The sequence below is a fragment of the Gopherus evgoodei genome, chromosome 3 (genome assembly GCF_007399415.2).
Source record: "Gopherus evgoodei ecotype Sinaloan lineage chromosome 3, rGopEvg1_v1.p, whole genome shotgun sequence".
Classification (NCBI taxonomy): domain Eukaryota; kingdom Metazoa; phylum Chordata; order Testudines; family Testudinidae; genus Gopherus; species Gopherus evgoodei.
Genome location: NC_044324.1, coordinates 140,701,083 through 140,726,838, shown reverse-complemented (window position 1 = coordinate 140,726,838; position 25,756 = coordinate 140,701,083). Strand labels below are relative to the sequence as shown.

The following is a 25,756-nucleotide window of genomic DNA, read 5'->3' as shown; positions in this document are numbered from 1 at the left end:
ACTGTCTGCTAGAACTGTGGTGACATTGGCACACACATACCAGACAAGCAGAATGTTGTGGGAAACAGAGATCGAAGCATCTTGCTATACGAGAAATAATTATCATGGGAATTGTTGTTTCGCAGTGCAACAGCTATAATAAATAGTTGCCATATGCTAAGCACAGATGCCTTCTTGAAAAGCAGCCCTGTGATGGTTGAGCCCACATTCTCCAGAGTCTGGGGCTGTAATTAAATGATTGGCTCATTGCAATCTGAGCTACTGCCCCGAGAAAAGATATCTCCCACTGCTAAAAGATTAGAGAAGAAGGTAGTCAGTAACAGCTCCATTTTATTTTATTGGTTTTGCAGGGAAAGGCAGTGCTGGACTGCTTGCTTCTTTGTGGTGGCACTGTGAGATGATTTCAATGCATTTGAGGGTTTCAGGCTCCATTTGATTTTGGGACTTGGGAGTGGGCTGATATACCAAAAAAGACCAAACGATAGATTCACAAAGAAACTTAAGTGTGTCAACACTGATTCTCACCACTCTCAACTTTTAGGTGCCCAGAGAATCAGTGGTATTCACAAAGTCTGGGTTAAGAATTTAGGCTCTCTACACAATGAATGGAGAGAGATGGGTATCTCACAATGGGATTCACAAAAGCCAGCATGCTAAGTGGCTTCCTGTAGAAGTGCTACATCGGCACAGCTACGCTGATGTAGCTGTGCCACTAGAGTGCCCCATTGGCATAATAAATCCACCTCTGCAAGACACAGCGCTATAGACACTGGTGCTTAGGTGGGTGTAACTTATGTCGCTCAGGGGGGTGGCTTATTCACACTTCTGAGTGATGTAAGTTACACAGAAGTAAGGGGTAGTGTAGGCCTGGTCTAAGTTAGCCAATGGAACATGCCAAGGCAAGGGGTATATTCTATGCCCTGCCCCTTTTTCAGAGACAGGTGCTTTCTCTCTCACACATTCTGTTTGTTGCTCATCTTAGATCCCCAACTCTTTGATGCAGAGCCCTTATTATCCCCATATTCATTTACATATATCCACATCCCCTATCACCTTTTGTATGATAGTGTCCATAAATCACATCAGCTGAATTGTGCCATGTTACATCATGTACGACATTTATTACGTTTAATAAATGTTGTATCTGATGTAACATCTTATGGCAAAATGATAATACAATTGTGAAAATATATTTTTCAAAAAGTTGCTAACCAAACTAATAAAATGTGTTAGTAAAAACACCAGTTTTGATTGCTTTCCCTTTCTCATATGGTTAATACCTGACAGTGATTTTTAAGAACAAAAATAAATTTCCTAATCAAATTATTTAAATTTTCATTCAGATTATCACTTTTCACTGGAAACTTTTTCTTACCTAAATCTCATTTGTGTCCTATGTCATGACTCATAATAACAACTTTACTTAGTAACTTCAATTACCCAAACCTCATTTAGGCAGATATTTTTGATGTTCGCCAAAGTAATTTGAGATGTATTGGTAGGAAAAAGAAAGACTATTAAGACATTAAACTGCCAAGTGACCTCTGTGCATTTCAGATAGCTCTCTTGTGTATGTAGGTAATTAATAAATCTGCATTTAGAGTATGTTATTAACCAAAAAACTAGACAAAGACAGACAGTGCTGACCTGTTGGCTTTTTTCAACTCCTGTTCCATTTGCAATGACATTTGCAAGGTAGCTTCACAAGAGACAAATTCTCAAGTGTGTAAGATTCTTCTTCAGCATATTAAAATCTTATGGGCTTGATGCCTAGGAGTCCTCAGAAGTTTCTCTGTCTCCAGTGCCTTTTGGGACTTTTACTGATGTCTCTCAAATACAAGAAAGAATTTTAAAAATTGATTTATTGGTCATTAATAATCACAGCATTTATCTCACTGGTGTTGTTACTAGCCTATTAAAGTTGTATCCAGCAGTGACACACAGGGTCATTTTTGCAGACAGAATATGATGATGATAATAAATGGAATCCTTTAAAAGGGTCCATTATATACCCTTTTACCCTGAAAGATTTACAAACTCAAACCCCAATTCTGCATATAGCTCAACACAGACAGACACTTTCACCCACATGGAGGCTAACTAAAGTCAATAAAGTTCTGTACTGGCTCAAGCATTCACTTCATGGATCCAGTTCCAGGACTGAGGCCCTTGGGCCAAATTCTGCAGTCCTTACTCAAGTCTTCCTAGGCAAAACTCCCATTGATCTCAAGGGGAGTTATAGCCTGCATATCAAGTGCAGGATTTGGCCCATAAACTGACAGTCAAACTGTATATGCTACACTCCCCATTGAGATGTGGACATCTCTGGCAAGAATGACACAGGGTAGCAATTCAATAGCAATATTACTCACAGTTTAGAACACGAAGTGAAGGAGGAATTTAAACTGCTGGCAGAATAAAGGGGAGTAAATTCTAATGACCTAAAGTTGAAATTTGACTATGACACCAGAGCTAACACCTTGACAGTTGTGAAAAATGCCATGCGGTCATTAATAACATCAAATGGTCAGGATCTTTGCTTTCCATTTCACCTGAAGAATTAGTCAGAGAGGCACACTGAGGATCAATAATAACCATTCCTAAGCTGAAACACATGCACAGTTATCAGGGGAGAAACAAGTTATGGGAATCAAAAGTCTAGACCTCTTCTGCTTCCTAAGTAGGGTAACCAGATAGCAAATGTGAAAAATCTGGACAAGGGGTGGGAGGTAATAGGCGCCTATATAGGAAAAAGCCCCACATATCGGGACTGTCTCTATAGAATCGGGATATCTGGTCACCCTATTCCTGAGTGCATGTGCACAGATGGGTGAGAAGGTACAGAGCATGCACTGGTTTGATACAAGGGGCTCTGGGGAGTCCCTTGTTAAATTCTGCCCACCAATAAATGTTGGTGAAATTGTGGAGAAAGAGATTTTATGCACATCTGATGGACATTAGATGGTATTGGGCTGTGGTCCATAACCGAATATCACAAGTGGATGGATATTTATTAACAAATCATCCTTTGGTAATCCTCCCACTGTTTCCTAGTGGAAATGGTCTCACAAAAGGAGATGAAAAATCAATCTCTCATCCGCTAGTAGCTTCTTGGCTATTGGTAACCACTTGTTAGAAAAAGGAAAACAGCCCAACCATAGGTTCAAAAAATTATGAGAGGTTGTGGTTATGGAAAAATTGACACACCATTTACTTACCCAGCCAAATAGACAGAGGATGGATAGATTCTTAGATATTTGGTTACCTTTTATGCAATACTCACAATACATTCACCCATAACAAAATCAGCAGACCTGTCCAATTTTTTTAAATAAGACCATTTGAAAGACATACCTGGTCTGTTAAATGTGTATATCAAGATTTCCCTCAATTTAATAAAATCACTAGAAATTACATAAGTGTTGTAATGATGCTTATTCTATAATATGGTAACGGTCTGTGAAACAGAACGCTCTGATAACTATAATTCTGTATAATAGCTCTTTAAACAAAAGGTAACTGTTGTAATGACTGTTTTGTTTTTGATATTTACAGGGCAAGGATTTGTAAACTTATTATAACTTCCTAAATAAATAGTTGTTAAAAAAAATCTGCCCCCCAGCTGAAGGGAAGGTTGGGATCATCTAGTTCTGATGATGTTCAGCCACCCTCCCAAATAATATGAAATAATCTGAGCATCAGATGAGTTACAGAAGAGCCCTGTTTTGCCTAACAAATGGGCCAGATTGCACTGAACGGCAGATATTTTCAAAAAATTCCCAGGGATAGAGTATGTCTTGTCAATCCCTCCTTCTAGGGTCTTCATTCCAACCCCCCTTTTTCAGATTACATAAACTGGCCACCGTGCTACACTACCAATATATCAGTATATTTTTCAGGACCAAAGCGTACACATTTTCCAGCAAAGGGCTTCATATAGGTTTGTTACCTCCTCCCCTTGACTGTGGTTATGAGAAGGCATAACCAGAAGCTGGGAATGAGTGACAGGGAATGGATCACTTGATGATTACTTGTTCTGTTCATTCCCTCTGGGGCACCTGACATTGGTCACTGTCAGGCCCAGCTCCAGGGTTTTTGCCGCCCCAAGTGGCAAAAAAAGAAGAAGAAGAAGCCGCGATCAGATACAGTTCCACTGCGCTGCTTTCTTCTTCAGCAGCAATTTGGCGGTAGGTCCTTCCCTCCGAGAGGGACTGAGGGACCTGCGGCCGAATTGCCGCTGAAGAGCCTGACGTGCAGCCCCTTTCCCTTGGCCGCCCCAAGCACCTGCTTGTTGAGCTGATGCCTGGAGCCGGCCCTGGCCACTGTTAGAAGACAGGATATTGGGTTAGATGGACCTTTGGTCTGATCCAGTATGGCCATGCTTATATTCTTATTTGTGTTCCAATGGGAAAACAATTGCTACTTCTCCCCTCTCCCCACCTGCAAGCACATGCACCTCTAGAACAAGAGGATTCTCACAGGTTGGGACTCTTCATAAGGTATTAGCAGCACATCAGTGACAATTCCAGTGAGTCCCAGAAGCCAGAGTATGGGACAGCAAATGTGAATATCTTGAATGGTTTACAACCTCAGTGCAAAGTGGAATTTTCAATGTTCCTTAAATTGAAGGACAATAAAATGTGTGTGAACAACATCAAGCACAGTGGGACCCTGATCCCAGAGTGGGGCCTTTGGATGCTACTACAATACAAACAAACAGATAAATAAATAAAAATAATTAATAATAAATACATTAAACACAGGACTAGGAGAGACAGTTTGGCAGTGCAACTATACTGACCTGGGGTTTTTATCTTTGCCTTAGTTATTCTTTACTGTTGCCACAGCCTCTTTTCAAAGTTAAATAGCTCAGGCACTTTATCCACTTATTTTTAAACACTCAAGGCAACTTGTTTTCAGTGCCATGTTTGTATTCTCCATTGGCAGACAAAATCTCATATGTGGATGTGTAAGTCACTAGTGGCAGATGTCCTATAGCTGCTGTCCCCATTTGGGAGCATCATGGCTGATAATCTACATAGCCACAGGTGAATACATCCCTTGGTCATTTCACTCACTGTGATTGATGGATCCAGACACGGGGTGGTGTTTATCTCTGAATGTCCTTTCTTCTTTCTCTGATGACTCATCACTGCTAGATTGTTCAGTCCTCTGTAAGTGTAGTTACATCTCCTGGGCATTAGAATTACTATTAACCTGTGTATTAGGCAGTTCTGCTCTCTGATGGCAATTGTAATTTATTTACAGGACAATCTCCTAAAGGCTGTGTCTGTATCCAGGTACAGGGGTTTTCATCTGATCACTATACTGGATTCCATGGTCCTAGTACTTTTTTGTCCTTGTCCCTGTGCTTAAGTCTTATCCCTTTGGGATGGTATTCCAACTAAATTATCAGTTGCAAGGCAACCACTAAGAGTTAGGTGATTACTTCAAGTATTTACTTACACCTAGCAATTTTCCACAGCAATTTCTAGGGTTCTTTTAGCTCTCCTTTCCATTGGTCTGTGTACTCAGCTTGACTAATTACCCTGGTTCTTCTGTACAAAGTGAAAAAAAGGTTATCTGTGCGTGAATTTGGAGATGGCCTGCACAGCAGTAAAATGGAGACTAACTAGTAGTTTCCTGATTAGTGCACTTGTAAGCATGCACTACATGGTTTAAATAATCTCTTCAATTTGACTTTTGTTCCTCAGTCAGTGTTCATAACACAGCTGATCGTGGTTTGCTAAATTTTTCAGATGGGTTTCCTTGCAGATGGTAGGGATTAGTACAGGAACTCCACATCTCACTATATTCACAAAGGCCAAGATGTTAAAAAATGGGTATCTAAAAATCAGGTTCCTAAATTAATATTTAAGAATATAAATTAGTAGCCAGATTTTCAAAAGCACTGAAGACAAAGATCTCGCCCTAAAGTCAATGAGAGTTCCTGAATACTTAGTACTTGGACTTAAGACCCTTACTTTAGGCACCCATTTTAAAAAATCTTGGACAAATTCTCTTGAGCAGTTGATTCTCAAATTCCCTACCCTGGTCATGATGGATCGTTTTAGAAAATCCAAAGCACAGAATAAAGTCTCTGAATATTTTATCAGCAGCTGTTCTGCCTGTTTTACTGGCTGTTGGGTAGAACTGTGAAAAGCTAGTGAAGTGGTCTATTTCCACTACTAAAACATATTCACAGCCCTTCCCTCCCACTGTCTAAAAGCAAGTGATCACACAGATGCATGGGAAGGGGATCATGGTAGTAATGTTATACAAGGGTAATTAATTTCTGAATAGTAGGTCTATTTCATTTAACACACATACAAACACTGCTGACTGCAGTGGAAATGAAATTTCACTTAAATATGCCATTTTGACAAAGCTGAAATATTTCACTGAGACATATTGATTTTGACAAAATCTTCATTGCAAAGGTTCTTTTTGGTTCAGTGCTCTCTGGTCAGTTCTGATTAGTGAGGGTGTGTGTGTTATGAATAAAAAATCTCTTTTTTTATCTGAAAATAAATGCTTTGACACAATTCCATTTACTGAAAACATTCGAATGGTTTTGGTTTTGTTCCAAGAAACGAAAACAAAATTTGAAAGCTTGAAAGTTGCTGTGAAATCAAATGTCGTCTTCCAGCCAGCTCCGTTCCTGAGAGAATGATCATTTTCTTCCTTCATTTGCAGCCAACAGAATCTCTTTTGTGCCAAATGAAATGTCCATTTGGGCCTGAAGGTAGCAAGGCGCTCATGTAATTATTGGTAAATCAATGGTTACACAAATTGTTTTTTGAATTCTACTTGTCTATAGAGGAGTCCTTCTTACAAATTAAAAAATTTTATTAAAGTGAATGTTTGAAATGAAATATACACAGGTTGAGAGGGAAGGTACTGTACATCTGGGGTCAGGATTGGGTTATGGGGGGTTACAGATATCGTTTGCAAGGATGAAAAGATACATACATATTGCATAACCAGCACAGATCCTGATTGGGGTGCTAGAGTTTGGCTGGTGAAAGCCATCCCGCCGTCTCTGGGGAAGATCACCCTGGACTCCGTCATCCCCGGGACAGAAAGACAACTGCGACCCAACATCATTGTGATGGACGCAGAAAAGAAGAACTTTCTCCTGGTAGACGTCACGGTGCCTTTCGAAAGGTGACCTTGTTCACCTGACCCGTGTTCTTTTAGCTTCCTCTTGGCTAACAGGGAGGCTGGGGTAGCATGAGGTATACCTGCCCTTCCTCTCCCATGACTGTTTGGGTACTTGCTAACGAAAGGATGCAGAATACTTTCCCTTCTGGCTGGACAACAGCACCCATTTGTACTATGCAGGGACTGCCTGAATGCCCCATCTTTTGCTGATGTTCCATCTCATTACTAAAGGCAGCTTCATCGTCTCAAGCAAGATCTCCTCACTGACTCTGAGATCATCCAAACATTTCCTCATTTCAGCTTGAATATTATTACTCCACAGCCTTGTCATTGCTGCCTAGAGCTGGTTGAAATTTTTCCACTGGAAAATACAGTTTGATTGAAATCTAAACATTTCACAGGATCATGTTGATTCCGATAACATTTTTGACAGGAAAAAGTTCTATTTTATCTTTCTTGTTTCATGTCGATAAGGTAAAATGTTTTGTTTCAACATTATCATTTTGATTAATTTCAATTCAACTTTTATATTACATATAACATTTATATTTATATGAATATAATACAGTATATTAATATTTTAACAGTGCATTATATTTATATATTATATTTAATGTTATGTATATGCTATTTAATATTTTAATATGGTATACAAGCTGAAACAAAATTAATTGACTTTAAATGAAACATGTTGACATTATCACAATTAAATGATTTGATAGCTCAGAATGAACGTTTTTGAGAATTTCCATTCTGCAGGAAATTTCAAAATGTCTTTTTTTTTTTGTTCTAATTCAAATTTATGGAATTTCCTGCATAATGGAAATTCCAGTTTTAGACCAGCTCTAGTACCGCCTCTAAAAATTGGCTCTGGACCAACCAAGTGATACTTCAGACCTAATGAGACACAGTCAGATTATATCAGGCTGCTGCTGATCCACCAGATGAACTAAACCTTCCAAAGGGTTTATCTGGGCTCTTGTTCCTTTTATAGAGATTTTACTTTTCACTTCCTTATAAAACCTAATGATGGGCTCAAGTTTTTAAACTGCAAGGGCAAATTCAGTGTTTGGACTTGTATCGAAATCCAGATCTGGGACTACATCCTCTGATGGTGTAAGTCAGTATTGCTCTACTGAAGTCAATGAAGTGATGCTGATTTACACAAGCTAAGAATGTGGTCTCAGATCTGGATTTGGATCCAAGTCCAAACTCCCCCACAGTTTGGGGGTGTTGAAATGTGGGATTCCAGCTCAAGGCAATTCAGATCTGAATCTAAACCTGCCCAAAGTTCAGGAGAGGAGAGGGAGAAAGTTTCGATGGGTGCTTGTGTTTCTGTGCCATCTTTAGTTAAAAAACTAAACAAAAGCAAAACCATCCCAAACAGTAAATGCCAAACTGCACCCTTTGTTATGCTGATTGAAAGCCCTCTGGAGCTTGGAAGGTGCTCTGTATTTTCTACAAGCAGATTCATCAACATTTTTCATGTGAGCACATAATAATGCTACTGACACCATCAAAACTAAACTTTACTCTTATTAGGGAGCAAGGCAGGTAACATAATCCCCTTTATTCCCCCACGAGAACCCTCTCCCTGATGTGAGTGAATGTGAAACATTTTATGAAAGTGACATATGTCTAACTGGCTGAAAGGTAATATTCAAAAGAGACACAGGCCCGCTGCTCCTCTCTGAACTCAGGGACTGCAGCTGGCAGAGTGTTAAATCAGTTAACAGTTGGGGCCATTACTGTGCTGCTGCTACTGCGACTGCTGTTATTGGGACTGTTGCTGAGTCTAGCTCAATGAGCTCTATAGTCAATGGAGAAGGCATCTCTATTGTGCACCTCAAAGCATGCTCACAGCCCCTGAAAGAGAAATAGGCCCCAAACTACTGGCGCAGATCGTATGACAGGATTACTTGCTTGTTGCTCCTCTTTTTTTTTATAAGGGACTTCTATTGGCACATAGGAAGGAATTACATGAGGGGAGACCGTATTACATCGTGACAGCTGGAAAACTGGGGACTGAAAAATGTAAAAGAGAGCTGGGTTCTTTTATGCTTCCTGCACACCTACCCAAAGTACCTTTTAATTAATTTTTGTGGTGGGGGGAGCTCCAGTATATAGGCAGTATGGGGCAAACCCTGGTTTCATTGAAGTTAGTGGTAAAATTCCCATGGACTTCAGGGAGGTCAGGATTATTCTACAAAAGCATACACAATAGCCATATTTTATAGATATTGCTTATTTGCTTTTATGCTTCTTGTGGATTAATTGTGTATTTTTTAAAGGATCCAAGTATACCGGTTCAGGAATTGTGTTAAAACTACATTTAAATATAGCTCCAACTAACAAGCCTCAAAGACCCCACCTTCACTAGAGACCAGATCCTTAGCTAGTGTAAATTAGTGCTTCCCCAATGGAGCTAATACAACAATGCTCACTTACAAAGCTAAGGATCTGCCCCCACAAGTACAAGTGTATTTTTGTAACCAGGTTGTGACACTCTCATCTGATCCAGTTAACAATGAACATCATTGATTTATGTCCACTCAGCAGCTTTATACAACCATCAGCTAAGTCTGTTTCCACCCCTCCCACATCACGTTTGTATGAGTACTTTCTGAGAAAATCTGTGCAGCTTAACCTACAGTTCTTCAGAGGGCCACCATGCCCAGAGGACATGGATAGAGAGCAACACCAGCATATGGTGGCAATGACAACCATTCTAATGATGCTGATCAATGCAGGGAGGATAATGCCGTGCAAAGCTTTGATGCTACCCTGCATAAACTGCCAGATGCTCCCAGAAATGTCTAATCAAAACAAGTTTCTGATAATCCACATATAGAGGCTTCATCTAATGTTAAGAAAGTTTTGTAGTCTCACCAAAACTTCTAATCAACAATTCCTTTAGTTCAAATGCCATTCGTTAATTCCATTCCGTGTTTTCTTTCAGTGACTTTGGATAACTAAACATTTCAACCAAATGAAGAGGTCAGCACAAGTGTTTAATTTAGGTCTCGTGCAAAGAGACATGTGTGCAAAATTTAGTGTTTTCAATTCTGTCCTGCAAATCTTTCCTTTGGTTTGGATACAAGTTGATTCTCACATCAAATGTTTATTTCATTTTTTTGATTCAACTGAATCCTAACTCTCAAAGCAAAATGTTGAGTTTTGCACACTTGTGACTTGAAACCATAAATTGGCCCAAGTCTGCAAAATCTTTTCTGAACCCAGGCTGAATGTAAAGTTTGTAGTGAAACAAAATAAGTTTACTAGCACTATCTTTAAGTAGCACAGTTAGGAAATATGCACCAAATTCAGCCTCAGTATTGCAGGCATAACTCCACTGTACTTGTTTGCTGGGGCTGAATTTGACTTTCTATCTTTTGTGCCTATAGAGCTGGAAGTGGAGGAGATGGTGAAGTATTAGTTTCAAGGAGAAAAATAATGGATGAAAAAGAAATCTGGTCATTAACCCCTGATTAGGTTACTGGGTAGGATGTAGCAGATCCTTGCATTTAGAAGAATCTGGAATAGAGTGGGATGTAAGAACATGGACTTCCTTAGGAAATTCCAGGGGCTATCAGGGGGATCTTTGTTCACGGGATCCTTTAGAGAAGCGCACTGTGGTTCTGAAAACATTTAGATAAGAGTTGCCATGTTTAAGGTGTGTAATCATGCAACATACATGGAAAAAAATAGACACTGGGCCTGATTCTGATTTTACACTAGGTCCTCTTTATACCACTCTGGCAGTGTGAAGGGGCCTTAGTGTGGGCATAAAAGACCTTAGTGTAACTGAAAATCAGGCTCATTGTGTCAAAGTCTAGGAATAAAAAGTTCGTATCTATGTGCTGAAGTCTTAAATTATTATTATTACCTAGGATAATGCCAACATGCATCCTATCTAATCTAAACCAATCCAACCACACACATTATCAGCCTCTGAGCACACAGTATTACTATTTAGTCTTTATTTAACACCATACATTTGCATGGCTCTTTCCCAGAGTAAAAAAGGGACAGTACCTATCCTGAAGAATTTACAGTCCAAGGGCCCTAAGTTAAACAAACACAAGGAAGGCTGAAATCTTGGTCTGAGAGAGAGAGAACTGTAGCTTGAACCAAGGTTTTAGTGGTAGAAATACATGGAAGACTTGAAGTTTAGAAATGTGTTACAGGGAGAAGTGACAAGATTTGGTGGGAACCTGAAAGTGAGGAGAGAAGAAAAGGCACCCTTGAGAGTTAAGCCCAAGGTTGTGAGTACATCTGACAGGGAGTAGTGGAGCTGTCAGCTGTGGTGGAGGAAATAGGAAGGACAGAAGTTCACCTGTAGCAATCTGTAGATTAAAAAAGTGAGGGGACATCCAAGAGGAGATAATGGAAAAACAGGAAGAGATGCAAGTCTGGACACAGGGGGAGAGGCCAGGGGTGGAGAGATACATTGAGAGGCATCAGCATAAAGATGGTATGAGATCATGAGAGCAAATGAAATCAGCCATGGGCAAAAGAGCAAGGGTGGAAAGGGAAGGAAGGGACTGAAGGCCCTGAGGAACAGCTGCACAGAGGGTGATTTTTGAGTATCTGCTTCTCACAGAAGACCCTGGATAACTCCGAGATTCATGGAGTGTAAGGCCAGAAGGGACCATTAGATCATGTAGTGTGACCACTTGTATATCACAGGTCCTTAAATTTCACTCAGTTACCCATGTATTGAGCACAACAGCCATCCCACATTAACAGCTAAGGCTCATAGACACATCTCTCTCTTCTCACATGGACTGTCCTTTTGTTCTGTGTTTGTGCAGCACCCAGCACAACGGATTCCAGGTCCATGACTGAGGCTCCTAGGCACTATGGTAATACAAACATGCAATAAATAATAATAAAGTAACTACAGGACATAGTCTAATCTACGTCATTCTGTGTGTGCAACTCTTGTTCGTGACAGCAGCGACTCTCTAGGTGAGGAGGGGGAGACGCGGTCTTGTGATTTCAGCACAGATCTTTGCAGGTGGGAAGCAAGGAACTTTTGGGTTCTAATCCAAGCTCTGACACTGACTCTCTCTGCAGTCATAGGCAGATGTAACCACCTCAGATTCTCAGCCTGTAAAATGGAAATAACACCTGCCAACCTGACAGGGAAGATGGCTGATTAATGTTTGTTGAGAGTTTTAAGGACAGAAAGTTCTGCATAAGAGATACACTATTATTGTTACTATTGCTTGAAATCGCCATCATTCCGCAAGTGAATATAAAAAGGTAGAGATCATTAAATAAAATAAATAATTTAACTGTCCCTGAAATGTTTGTGATTGACCAGATCTTCCTTCCCTAAGATACAGTGACTACAGAAAAAATTAATCTCTTCTACAGGAAAGGCTGCCCTCTTCTAATCCTTGCCCCAACTTCAAAAATGTCCCTCTAGCTTTGTGGCACTGCAACCCCACTGCCACCGTTGATAATCTGAACTCCTGGCTATGACTCAGAGTACCCATCCTTAGATCTTAGAAGCCAACCTTTTAATCTGGACAGTTTAACATGGGTATCACGTGCCCATTAACAAGGCTACAGTCTTTTACATTTGGCCTAAGATTTGTAACATGAATTCTCACCATAACCACTTTGACCCGAAAGCTCAAAGAAAGGCTCTGGCAGCCTAACCCACACCACCCCTGGACTGCCATTCCAGAGCACAGATAAAAGTGAAACTTGAGCAGAAAATGTTTGCAGTGCCACTGGCAATCAAGGTTTCCGTTGCCACAGTAACAGGAACACTTCATCAGCTCAGCTAACAGATGGCTAGTGAGCAACAGGCAGCATATGTTCCAATAAGCACTGACATCAGCACAGATGGAGGGTGGGCAGGAGGCTGGCCCTGAAACATAACCTGACATTTCCTTCTCATTTGGTGCTGCATTGTTATAGCTCACACAGGAAGATTAGCAGGGAAAAGTGAATAGCATTAGGGAATCTGCTCAAGAACCGATTACTAACACTTCACTGCAGTTTTAGATTTTTACTTAACCAGAGTGCAACATTGTTAACAACATTCAGTGGCACAAAGGAAAATGCAGTGGGTTTTAACGACAGGGGCTTTATTTTCGTTACAGGCAGGTTTTCCCAAGAACACTAATTAACAGGGATTGCCACCTTCTAGGTGTCTAGATCTCCAGTTCTACTGATTATTTCAGCTTTAAAAAAAACAACAAAAAAAACAGTGCAACCAAAACATGCACAGGATTAAACAAAACCCCACAAATACATTGTGAGAAGGATATACCTTTACTTACCACACAAATAAAGTTTAAAGATTGCTACAAAAGACAAAAAGCTTATAGTCACAGAAGAAAATCAGGCACATATCCCTGCTGGTGGGAACCCAGGCAAAGCTAGGCTTCATGCGGGACTAAAGGACTCAGGAATCAGTAAGTAAATATGTTTTAGGCAGGGATCCCATTTTATATTTATGTACTTATGCCTGGGTCAGCTGGCAGGTTGTGTGAGGATGCCCCCTTCTGCCTTCATCCTTAGCTCCCAAACACCTTTGCATGACAGATGGCAAGGTAGTGACTAGATTGTGCCTCCTGAAGAGGAGAGTTTTGTATACACATGGCTAAAATGTGTACAAATAATAAATACACAAATTGATCATGCACAGAAGCCTTCTGATATGTCATAATAGCTTTAGGGCACCTTTCTTCGACTGATATGTATGAGATTCTCACAGGTGCCTCCCTTTAATGCTAATAGGATTTGTCTGTACATGCATCTCCCGTGTAAGTAGGAGAATAGACCCTTCAGCGCAGCCATTCTCCACCTTTGGATTGCAAACTCCAAGTGGGCTGCCAAGCTGTTTTAGGGATGTCATGTCCCCACAGCCTGTTCTCAGTTGCAGGTCTTTTGCTGAAGTATATTTGCCAGACTCACCCCCTCAGATGCCAAGACAGCCCCAGAAACCCCAACACCAATTCCGGTGGCAGCTCCTTTCAAGCTTTACGGGAGTAAATACTTAGCACTTCTATAGCACTTTTCATCTGAGGCTCCTCAAGCCTCTTTTTCAACATTAATTAATTCTCACACCACCTCCCCGAGGTAGACATTGCTGAACCCCATTTTACAGATAAGGAGAGAGCAGCTCAGGGAGCCTAAGGCCCACATTTGCAAGTGGCCTCTAATTTTGTTGTCTCAATATTTTAATCTCAGCTTTAGACAGCTATTGTTATTCTGTATATTACAGTAGCAACTAGAGGCCCAAGCTGAGAGCAGGAGCCTATTGTCCCAGGCACTGTACAAACACCTAGTGAGAGACAGTCCCTGCCCCCAAGAGCTTACAGTCTAAATAGACAAGAATGGCAAAGGGTGTGAGAGGAAGTTAAAGCCCAAGTGAGGTGACTTCCCTAAGGTCACACAGCAGGTCACTGACACAGCTGGGAATAAAACTCAGGTTTCCTGACTTCTAGTCCAGTGTCTTATTCACAAGACCACTGCCCAGGCAGGGCCAGATTTATACCTTATGCGCTTCTATGCACAGCATCTTCAGTGCCCTGCCTGCCTGCAGCTGACCTTCATGTTTTCCATAAAAAATGAAACAAAAATAAATATAAACACAGCTTCCCCTGGAAGGCACGAGACCCTCTGCCACGCACAGCGCGCCCAACCCGAGCCGGGGCACAACCCACCAGCCCCAGGAGAGGCACAAAGTGGGAACTGTACCTCTCCGCACAGAGAGCTGTCCCCGGGTGTCTTGCATCCCTACTGCAGCCCAGTGCGGCAGCTGCGCTCCAGCTCTGCCTGGGCAAGTGAATGGGGTGCCAGCCACATCCCTTCTTCTCCCTTCCCGGCATGGGCCAGAGACAGCAGGACAGCCGAGATTGGGAAAGGGATGCTCCCAGCATGTTCAGCAGCTGCCCCTCCCAGCCACAGTTTACAGCACCCCCAAGCTGACTTGGACGCTCATCCTACTTCAGTCCCACAAGCTGGGTGGCCACCAACCCGGACCAGGAGCCCAGCCACCTGCAGGACAGCTGTATGTATTAACTTTTTAACTTTAACCCACTTTTAACTTTTAGGCACCCCTAGAATGTCAGCGCCCCTGGGCGCGTTTCTACTGTGTCTAATTGGAAATCCGGCCCTATACCCAGGGGGCCTTATTTTTAAAAGTGCTGAATTCCTGGAGTCCCTCTGGATTCCAAGTGGAGTTATGGGTTCTCAATGAAAATGAGACCCCAAGTCTCAAGTTGAGCACCTAATCACTGGGCCAACCCAAATCTGTGGACATTTTATAATTTTGGGGCATTATGTGCCCAACTTTAGGCATTCAAGTTTGAAAACTTTGCCCTCTGGGACTTGTCTGAGGTTAACTTCAAATCAGTGGCACAGCCTGAATCCCAGGACTCCCATGCCATTGCTCTAACCGCTAGGCCTCACATGCAAACATTAGAACGAGAGGAAAGGCTTCTGGGGACACAGTGGCAGAGGATTGGTTGTGAGTGGCTGAACTACTTATGATTTATTTTGACTTAGAAAATTATGTCAATCACTTAAAGAGTGCCCATTCCATGCTCTGGGCTTCTCTACAATTTTTAACATTCCATTCTCCTCTTCAAACATTTAGGGAACAAGAAACTATGGCCTGAACCATTTAGGACTTGAAGGGGATGTCTACACTGCAGCTGTGAGTGATCCTTCCAACCCGAGGAGACAGACTCGCGCTAGTTCCGCTGGAGTTGGCATGCTAAAAATAGCAGAGTGGACATTGTGGCTCAGTTGGCAGCTCAGATTCTCAGGCCCATGCAAACCCCTGGGCCTGAGCTCAGGTGGGTAGGCAGAGCCACACTGTCCACACTATTTTTAGCATCCTAGCTTGAGGAAAGCTAGCACGAGTCTGTCTACCCAGGCTGGAAGGCCTGCTCCCAGCTGCAATGTAGACACAAAAGGTTAAAACCAGTACCTTGAATTTTACCCAGAAACTCAAAGTGAACGTGGGGACACATGACAGGAACTGCCTCCTTCAGTGTTAATCTTTGGGGCTTTAGAATTCAAGTCTTTCCTCCAATCATTAGAGACGTCTTACTCCTTTCCTCCAACATCAATGTAACAATCAATGAACAGTTATGAGCAAACCCTCTGTGGAAATACACTTTCTATACAGAACATGCATTGTAGCTGCACTAATTATGCTGATTGGTATATGCTTAAAGCCGCATCACATTAAACCCTGTGGGCCAAATTATCACCTGATGTAAATCAGTGTTGCTTCATTGCCATCCATGTAGCTGTGTTGGTACATACCAGCTGAAGATCTGGCCCCTTTTGTTTTTAGGCATTTCAAGCTCAGCTATACAATTTGAAATTAAAAATTAAAGGGCTGGATTACCAGAACAACAAAGTGAATTTTCCTATAAAACAGCTGCTGTGTAAATGAAGTAGGCATCTTTCAGTCAAACACATTTCATAGTGATGTCTGCTATGCAGTCTCCTAAGCATCCAAGAGAACTGGTTTAGCTGTATAATGTACTCTGTATCTGAAAAATAACTTTTGAGTGTGTATTTGCACAATTTGTGTACCAAATGTTTATTTTCATAGGAGACAGGCTAGCCAACAGGACAAGCAGTGAGCCTTAAATCTGAACAGAGATGGACTTCTTCAATGGAATCTACAGTAGGTATCTTGAAGAGGGTGCATGGTTTTCCATCAGATTATCATATCCATCCTTAACAGTATTATGTGCAGTACAAATTACTTCAACTAGCCTAATTTCAATACTTCCTTCATTTCGTAGGGGGCAGAATAAATTATTTCTTCTCTTTCTCTCTTTCTTTCTCCCCTCATTCCCTCCCCAGATCAGCCACATGCTATGATCTATCCAAGCAATCTTCCTCCTCCTCTCCCTTCCCTACCCCTCAAATCCCCAATCCTGACTTCCAGTTCCTCACTGCAAAAGCAGAAAACAAGCACATGCATCTTTGCCAAAAGCCAAAATGATTTACCTGATTCTCTCCTCATACTAGTCACTGCTGGTTTGCTTGTTTTTGTTTTTTACAGTCATCCCTCCGGCTCTTAGCACAAGTCGCCCCATTAACAAAAATTAATCTTCTTGCCCATGGTACACATGGGTGTATGGAGTTGTCAGGGAGGGGTAGTACCTCTGATAGGGGAGCAGTCGTACTCCTAGGAGTAGCTCATCCACTTTGGTCCCCACTTGACACCCAGCTCTCACCTGTGGCTCCAACTAGCTGTCAGCATGCGACAGCGGCCACACGCCGGAAACGGTCTCGACTGGAGGGCTAAACCAGGTGAGGGTAGCCGATGAGTCTGAGACCCTTGGTGAGTTAGGGCTTGTCCACCCATTCCATTGCCTGCTTCACCTTACCCTGGCCAGCATACTGCGGCTGGCGGGGATTCCATAAAAGTGGTCGAACAAAAACAAAACTTAGAGTGACACCGATCACCATTGGCACATGGAATGTGTGCACGCTACTGGACAACATCACGGCAGACAGATCGGAGAGAAGAACAGCACTTGTCACCAGAGAGCTCACACACTACAACATTGACATTGCAGCCCTTAGCGAAACTCGCCTTGCTAATGAAGGACAGCTGTCCGAGTCAGGTGGAGCCTATACATTCTTCTGGAGTGGCCGCAGCACTGATGAGTGTCGCAAATCTGGAGTTGGCTTCGCCATTAAGAATCATCTTGTTTGGAAACTTGCCAGTCCCCACAAGGGTGTGAATGATCGTCTCATGACAATGCAGCTTCCGCTTCAAAAAGGAAAACAAGCTACTTTGATCAGTGCAAACGCTCCCACAATGACCAACCCAGAGGATGTGAAGGATAAATTCTACGAAGAACTAGATGCTCTGCTATCATCAGTGCACCGCACAGACAAGCTGATCCTGCCTGGCGATTTTAATGCAAGAGTCGGATGGGAAGGAGTCATCGGGAAAAATGGAGTGGGAAAGTGTAACAGCAATGGCCTGTTACTGCTGAAAACTTGTGCAGCACATGACCTTCTGATCACCAATACGGTCTTCCGCCTCCCTACCCGTAACAGGACTTTGTGGATGCATCCCCGTTCCAAGCACTGGCATCTGATCAACTATGTCATCATCAGGAGAAGGGACAGACATGATGTCAGGGTTACAAAAGCTCTGTGCGGCGCTGACTGTTGGACGGATCACAGGCTCATAGTATCCAAAATGAAGCTCAGTATCATGCCGAAGAGATGACCACAAGGCTGTAAGGCTCTCAAAAGGATCAACGTGTCGAAGCTGAAGAACAGCCACATCACTGAAAATCTAGTGGAAGACCTAGAGAATGAGCTTGCTGATCTTCATATTGAGGATGATGCTGAGAAAGACTGAGAGCGATTCCACAACACTGTCCATACAACTTCATAGAAGGTAATGGGGCCTTCCACACGCAGGCGGCAAGACTGGTTTGACGAAAATGATGCAGAAATCCAGGCCTTGCTGAGAAGCACCGCTTGCATCGTGCATATTAGAATGATCCATCCTCAGAGGCAAAGAAGACTGCCTTTATCAACGCTTGCAGAACAGTACAGAACAGACTGCGCAAAATGCGAGACTTGTGGCTGAGCGCGAAAGCAGATGAAATACAGGCGTACGCGGACAGGAATGACTATAAGCAGTTCTATGAAGCTCTTAATACACTCTATGGTCCAGTCTTCTGGGGGCTTTCCCCTCCTGAACTCTGATGGCACTGTGCTCCTTACAGAGAAGATGCAGATTCTCCAGAGATGGGCTGAACATTTTGAAGCAGTTCCCAACTACCCCTCAGTCATCAATGATGAGGCCATTGACAAGATGCCCCAGGTTGCAGTCAATGACTCCATGGATGCTTCACCAGAAGAGGACGAAGTGAAGAAAGCCATCAACCAGCTGTCAAGTGGCAAAGCCCCAGGGTCAGATGCCATACCAGCAGAGGTGTACAAAGTCGGTGGACCCGTGCCACTACAGAAACTCACTGAGCTGTTTCACTCCTTCTGGAAGCAGGGATCCATTCTACAGGTATTTAGAGACGCGTCCATTGTGCACCTCTATAAGAGGAAGGGCAAACGCCAGGTATGCGACAATCACCGTGGAATCTCGCTGCTCTCTACAGCGGGGAAAGTTCTTGCATGGGTTCTGCTGAACCGATTGATCACTCACCCGGAGCAGGGCTTACTGCCAGAATCACAGTGTGACTTTCGCAAGGGACGTGGGCCTATTGACATGATCTTCGCTGCGCGTCAGCTACAGGAGAAATGTCAAGAGCAGAATCGTGAACTCTACACAACTTTTGTGGACCTCATGAAAGCATTCGACTCTGTCAGTTGCCAGGGCCTGTGGAGGATCATGTCAAAATTCGGCTGTCCAGACAGATTCATACGAATGGTACGTCTTCATCACGGTATGATGGCTCGTGTCCTGGATGATGGTGAAACATCTGAGGCCTTCCCAGTCACCAACGGTGTCAAGCAAGGATGTGTTTTAGCACCCATTTTGTTCAGCATGATATTCTCTGCCACTCTGACTGATGCCTTTCAACACTGCACTGAAGGAGTAGGCCTGAAGTACCGAACCGATGGGAAACTATTCAATCTGAGGCGACTGTGTGCCATCATCAAGGTGAAGGAAACTGTACTTCTAGACTTTCGCTTTGCCGATGATTGTGCTCTGAATGCTAGTACAGAGCCAGAAATGCAAGCCAGTATGGACAAGTTTTCATCTGCACACAACAACTTTAGTCTCACCATTAACATCAAGAAGACTGAGGTCATGCACCAGCCAGCTCCCACGCTCCGTACTCAGAACCGTCCATCACTGTAAATGGACAGAGACTTCAGGAGTGGACCACTTCACATACCTGGGCAGTACCCTTTCCTGAGCAGTGTCAATCGATGATGAAGTAAACTGCTGAATTGCTAAAGCCAGCTCTGCATTTGGCCGATTGCGCTCCAGCATCTGGGAACGTCGAGGGATCAGCCTACCAATGAAGCTGAAGGTCTACCGAGCAGTGGTGCTTCCAACTCTGCTGTATGCCTGTGAGACGTGGACTGTTTATTGGAGTCATGCATGAAGGCTCAATCACTTCCACATTTCCTGTCTGTGAAAGCTTCTAAAAATCAGGTGGCAGGACAAAGTGCCCAATACTGAAGTCCTTACCAGAGCCAGTCTGCCGTCAGTTCACACACTGCTGATGAGAGCCCAGCCCAGATGGGCCAGACATGTCGTGAGAATGTCAGACAAGCACATTCCTAAACAACTCTTCTATGGAGAACTCACCCAGGGAAAGCGCTCCCATGGAGGACAAAAGAAGTGGTTCAAGGACACGCTGACGACCTCTCTGAAGCCCTTCGAGATCAACACCGCCACATGGGAAACCCTCGCACTGAACCGTCCAGCATGGCGCAGCCTCATTCACGCAGGCAGTAATACCTCTGAGGTGAGGCGTACTGCTGAGGCTGAAAGAAAGCGTGAGCTGCGCAAGTCCAGAGCTGCCCGCACATCATCGACAGTGCCATCACGTCTGCCCGACGTGTGACAGGATGTTTCACGCCCGAAGAGGACTGATCAGTCCTCTTCGGACGCATAGAGTCCAGTCATCAAATGAAGGAGTTGTTGAGGTCTTCATCGACAATGATGGATGAACATCACATCACACATGGATTTGGGATAAATGTTATAAAGCAGCCCTGCAAAATGGTACTTTTATCATCATCATTCATAATAAAGAACAGGCAAGGAGATTTGTGTCCAGGCTGATACATTTTTATGACAATTTCCCAAGCTTTGTTTAAACCACAGGGGAGTTTGAAGGTTCCAATAAACATTTATCTTTTAAACACCAGCCTTCCTCACACTCCACAGCTTCATGTTCAGCCACACACGTATTGCTTTCGTGATCTAGCGTAGTAGTTTTCAACCTGTGGTCCACAGATCTCTGGGGATCCGCAGACTATGTCTGAGATTTCCAAAGGGGCCTGCACTTCTATTTGAAATATTTTAGGAGTCCACAAATGAAAAAAGATTGAAAACCACTAGTCTAGCAGGAACCGATGGATAAGGTTAAGATTTAGTTATGTATATTTATAGTAAAAGTCATGGACAGGTCATGGGCACTAAACAAAAATTCACAGCCATGACCTGTCCATGACTTGTACTATATACCCCTGACTAAATCTTGGGTGTTCTAAAAGGGGGGTTCTGGGGGCACCACAGGTGCTCTGGAGGGGGGGCTCTGAGGGTACTGCAGGTGCTCTGAGGCAGGGGGCAGCCTCGGGACACCGCTGGTGCTGGGGGCGGTGGTGGCAGTGGCACATCGCCCAGAACTGTGGCTGGTGCTAGGGGAGGGAGGGAGGGAGGTGGCGCACGGCTAGGGTTGTCAGCTGTCTAATCACACAAACCCAAACACCCTTGCCCCGCCTCTGTCCTGCCCCTTTTCTGAGGCCCTGCCCCACTCACTCCATCCCCGCAACCTCACTCACTTTCACTGGGCTGGGACAGGGGGTTGGGGTGCAGGAGGGGGTGTGGTCTCTGGGCTGGGGCTGAGGTGTTTGGAGTGTGGGAGGGGGCTCCAGGCTGAGTGTAGGGCAGGGGTGCAGGAGGGGGTGTGGGGTGCAAACTTTGGGAGGGAGTATGGGTGCTGGAGGGGACCCAGGGCTGGGACATAGGGTTGTGGTGTGGGCTCTGGGAGTGGGCTCAGGGCTGAAGCAGGGGATTGGGGTGTGGGAGGGGGTGAGGGGTGTGGGCTCTGGGAGGGAGTTTGGGTGCAGGAGGTGGCTTCAGGCTGGGGCAGGGGGTTGGGGTGCAGGAGGGGGTGAGGGGTGTGGGCTCTGGCCGGGCGACACTTACCTCTGGTGATGGTGCAGCTGGACTAAGGCAGACACTCTGCCTTCCCTGGCCCCATTCCACTCCCAGAGGCAGCCAGCACATCCCTGTGGCCCCTGGGACGTGGCAGGATCCCTGTGGCTCCTGGGGCATGGCAGGGGGCTCCGTGTGCTGCCCCTGCCTGCAGGCACCACCCCTGCAGCTCCCATTGGCTGCAGTGATCCTGAACTGCTTTGTATCTTAAGTCCATGTCTGCTCACCGTGGGGGTATCATGAGCTACCAGGTCAGGTCGGGGAGGGGGGGGGGGAGAGGGAAAGAACTCTTTCCTATGGTTCCAACTCTGAGAAACTAAGATTTATCCCCTCAAAATGCAATAAGCTACTTCATGATGTGTTATATCTGACATACAAAAATATCAGGAAATTCAAAGTTATAGTTCCCACAACACTTTCTCTTGGGCCCACCTGAAGTATATATGAACTATTCATATTAGCAGAGTTTGAACGGAGCCCAGTATAGCTGGCACACCACCTTTTCCAGTTTTGTAAATCTGACCAATATTCTTACACTCCCACCAGCCGCTGCTGTGCTAGTGTGTTGTGGGACATGTGATTGAGGCACCGATCCTACATTTCCCAGCACATCTATTCAGTGTGGTACTTACAGGAAATTTTGCACAGTATTGTGGGATTAGGAGAGTGTTCTGTGAGACGGCTGTGAATATCCTAAAATCCCCCAGGAATTGCTGCCATTTTACATGACCTTGGGCAGGTCACATCAGCACTCCTCAGTTTGCCCATCTTTTAAATGGGGATAACGATACTGCATTCCTCTGTAAAGCGCTCTGAGATCTACTAATGAAACCAAATATCTGACTGAATCCCTGGCCTCACCGAAACAGTGAAGGGAATGGACAAAGTTCGATATGTATTAAAGGGATGTCTGTCCTCACTAAGCCTCTGGAAATAATTGAACAGGAAACACTTCCCTCATTTGCCCCAGAGGCTATGTCTATACACCAACAGTGATAAACATCCCTTCAATGATCACCTAAGCTGGAGCAGACTGGTGGTTGACTGTGCCTTGAAGCAAGATGGAGATGCCTTCTGAAGGGGAATGATCCTGCTGTTGCTTTTATCCTCTATATTATTTTGGCATGCTGCATTCTGCACATTCGCACAAGCAAAGTGGAAGTGTTTCATAGTAGGCAGAGTGAGTGCAGAAGGGTACATATTAGCAAACAGAAACCCTCGAGGTCCAGTATATCTCAGCTGATGCTACTACTGGATAAGCTGGCATTAACAGCATGCCCTCTGCTATTATTTTGCCAATGATTCAGCTGGGAATGGCAATGCTGACAACAATGACCCCGCCGATTGACTGTATGCTGGCAAATAATGCTTTGTTCACGTTTAGAGGGTTATCTCAATGATCTCATGGAAATGGATGTTGGTGACCAGGAGACACAGGCCTTGTTTGCAGAAGGATTGTAGCCAATGCAGGTGAACTGATGTTCAGACCTTATGTAGACATGATTTACATCAGACAGAACGGTTTACACCAGTGCAGCTACACCAGGGGATAAAAATCCCAGCACAGATACAGCCATAGTTAGCAAAAACAATTAAGGGACTTCCTGAGCATTTGCCCCATGGGCTGCTCAGGGCCGGGGGTCGAAAACAGAGTGGGATCCTTGTTCAGAGCAGTTCCTGAAGCACTCCAGGACTGAGCTGGAAGAGCCCACTGCATTGGTGCAGCTGCCTTGCCTGCAGTCCCTACCACTATTACAGCTGTAATGGTGTTAATCAAACTCCTGTGAGCAGGGGCACTGTCAAGATGTGCTTGGAGACAGCATCTGAAGAAGTGGGCTGTAGCCCACGAAAGCTTATGCTCAAATAAATGTGTTAGTCTCTAAGGTGCCACAAGTCCTTCTGTTCTTTCTGGGGATACAGACTAACACGGCTGGTACTCTGAAACACAGTCATAACAGAACTAGTGATGCTCATGCAACGTTAGGAGCACAAGGGGGCCTTCCACCATACCAAGAGGAGGAAGCTGGACGGGGGGGTGAGGTGCTCTGCAAGTGCAGGGCCTATTTCCAATCCCCCCTCAAGTTACATCTCTGGGCAGAGTTCCTCTGGGCCATGTCCACTGCTTCCCTGGACACTTTCAAGGGCAGTGTGCATTGTCCAGGATTCTCAGCTCAGTGTCCCCCTCTGAATCCCTTGACTTTATGCCTGTGACCCTCACTCCCATCCCTGTTTTTCATTTGTTGTCCCCTGAAATTATTAGGAGCACATTTGTGCATGGAGATGGAGAGTTTTATAAGCAATTGCAGGTGCCTGGCCCAGTGCTGACAACTGCTTTTTTCCCCTCTAGTGTAGGCAGGGCTTGCAAGCATGAGAGAGATTGAATGCTTTGTAATGAAGGTATATTGTAACATTTCTCTCCAGGTGGCACTTTGTTAACAACAATCAGATCCTGATTGATCTTTGAAGGGCTAATTCTTATGTGGTTTGCAAGGATACTAGAAGAGGCAAGTGTTGAGTGGGGGTACTTTAAAAGTATCAGTGAAAAAAAGAATAGTGGCATAAGAAATTTGCAATACAATGCCTATGTCTCCTTTGCACCCCACAGCAATTTGTTCTTATTCCTGTTATTATCCCCTCAGGCACTAATGGTCACTTTATTAATTAGTTGAAAATTGCATTCTAGGTCAAATGGTAGCCCCTCCCCCCATTGTTGCAAATTGCTGCTGGTACGGCCCAGTAAATGGCAGTGTTACTGCAAAATGGGAATGATCCTTTGCTTTTCAAAATAAAGCCCATGGGCCAGCTGCACTTTCCAGGGCTGCAAAAGGGATTTCAGAATTTCTAAGCAGAGCATTTCCCCAGGCCTGCTTTTAAGCAGTCAGAAATTAACAGGTCATTGTTAAGATTTCTAATCACAGCTGATTATGTTACTGTATGTGCTGATTTTTAAAGCCTGCTTTCTAAGGTGCACTGCTTCAACACCTCCCTGAAAACTGGGGCTGAGGTTTTCAAAAGGCACTAGTAATTTTGGGTTACTCAATTTCTGGGTGCCCAACTTTAAATGCTTTAAAGGTGCCTCTTAAGGCATCTCAGTTTAGGTACACAAAATCACCAGTCACTTTGAAAAGCTCGGCTTGGTGTCACTTCAAAGATATTTATGTTAATGTAGGCGTGAAGCAACATAAGGTACAGAAAATAAGTGTAGAAATATAGGAATCTCTCAAAAGTCTTTAGAAAGGGAAACTCCTAAGGTTGCCAATACTGTATTTAAAATATAAAGGACTCTTTTCTTAGAACTCCCACTCCACTCGCCTCCCATTATTATCATTATTAATATTAATAATAATACACAGTACTGACCTACATTTGCCAGGGGTATTACTTGCTGCTTTTTGCAGCACTCAATAACTCCCGATCTTGTTGTACAGAGTCACAAGGGCGCTGGAAGAATTTTTATAGTGGGGGTGCTGAGAGCCATTGAATTTAACTATACACTTTGTATAGGATGAAAACCACTACAAGCCAGGGGGTGCGATAGCACCCCCAGTTCCAGCACCTATGTACAGAGATGAAAAAATAAGGGACGTTCCTTGTAGCAAGGGACTGTTGGCAACCCTATACGGAAATCATAGGTGTTTGGCCTGTGCAGGAAGTAAAGGAGCAGAGGAGGTGAACATCAGAGGTCAAGCAAAAGATTTTCCATTAAACATTTTCTGC

General features: G+C 43.8%; 1 protein-coding gene across 1 annotated transcript in view; it reads right to left on the bottom strand.

Annotated features, from left to right (window-relative positions):
- Positions 1-1,783: 1,783 nt before the first annotated feature.
- Positions 1,784-25,756, bottom strand: part of FAM120B (family with sequence similarity 120B) — a 125,926-nt gene continuing 101,953 nt past the window's right edge. Inside the window, exon 11 of the mRNA XM_030556826.1 lies at positions 1,784-1,827. Within this exon, the coding sequence (XP_030412686.1) occupies positions 1,818-1,827 (10 nt within the window). The 3' untranslated portion in view covers positions 1,784-1,817. The remainder of the gene's footprint in view (positions 1,828-25,756) is intronic.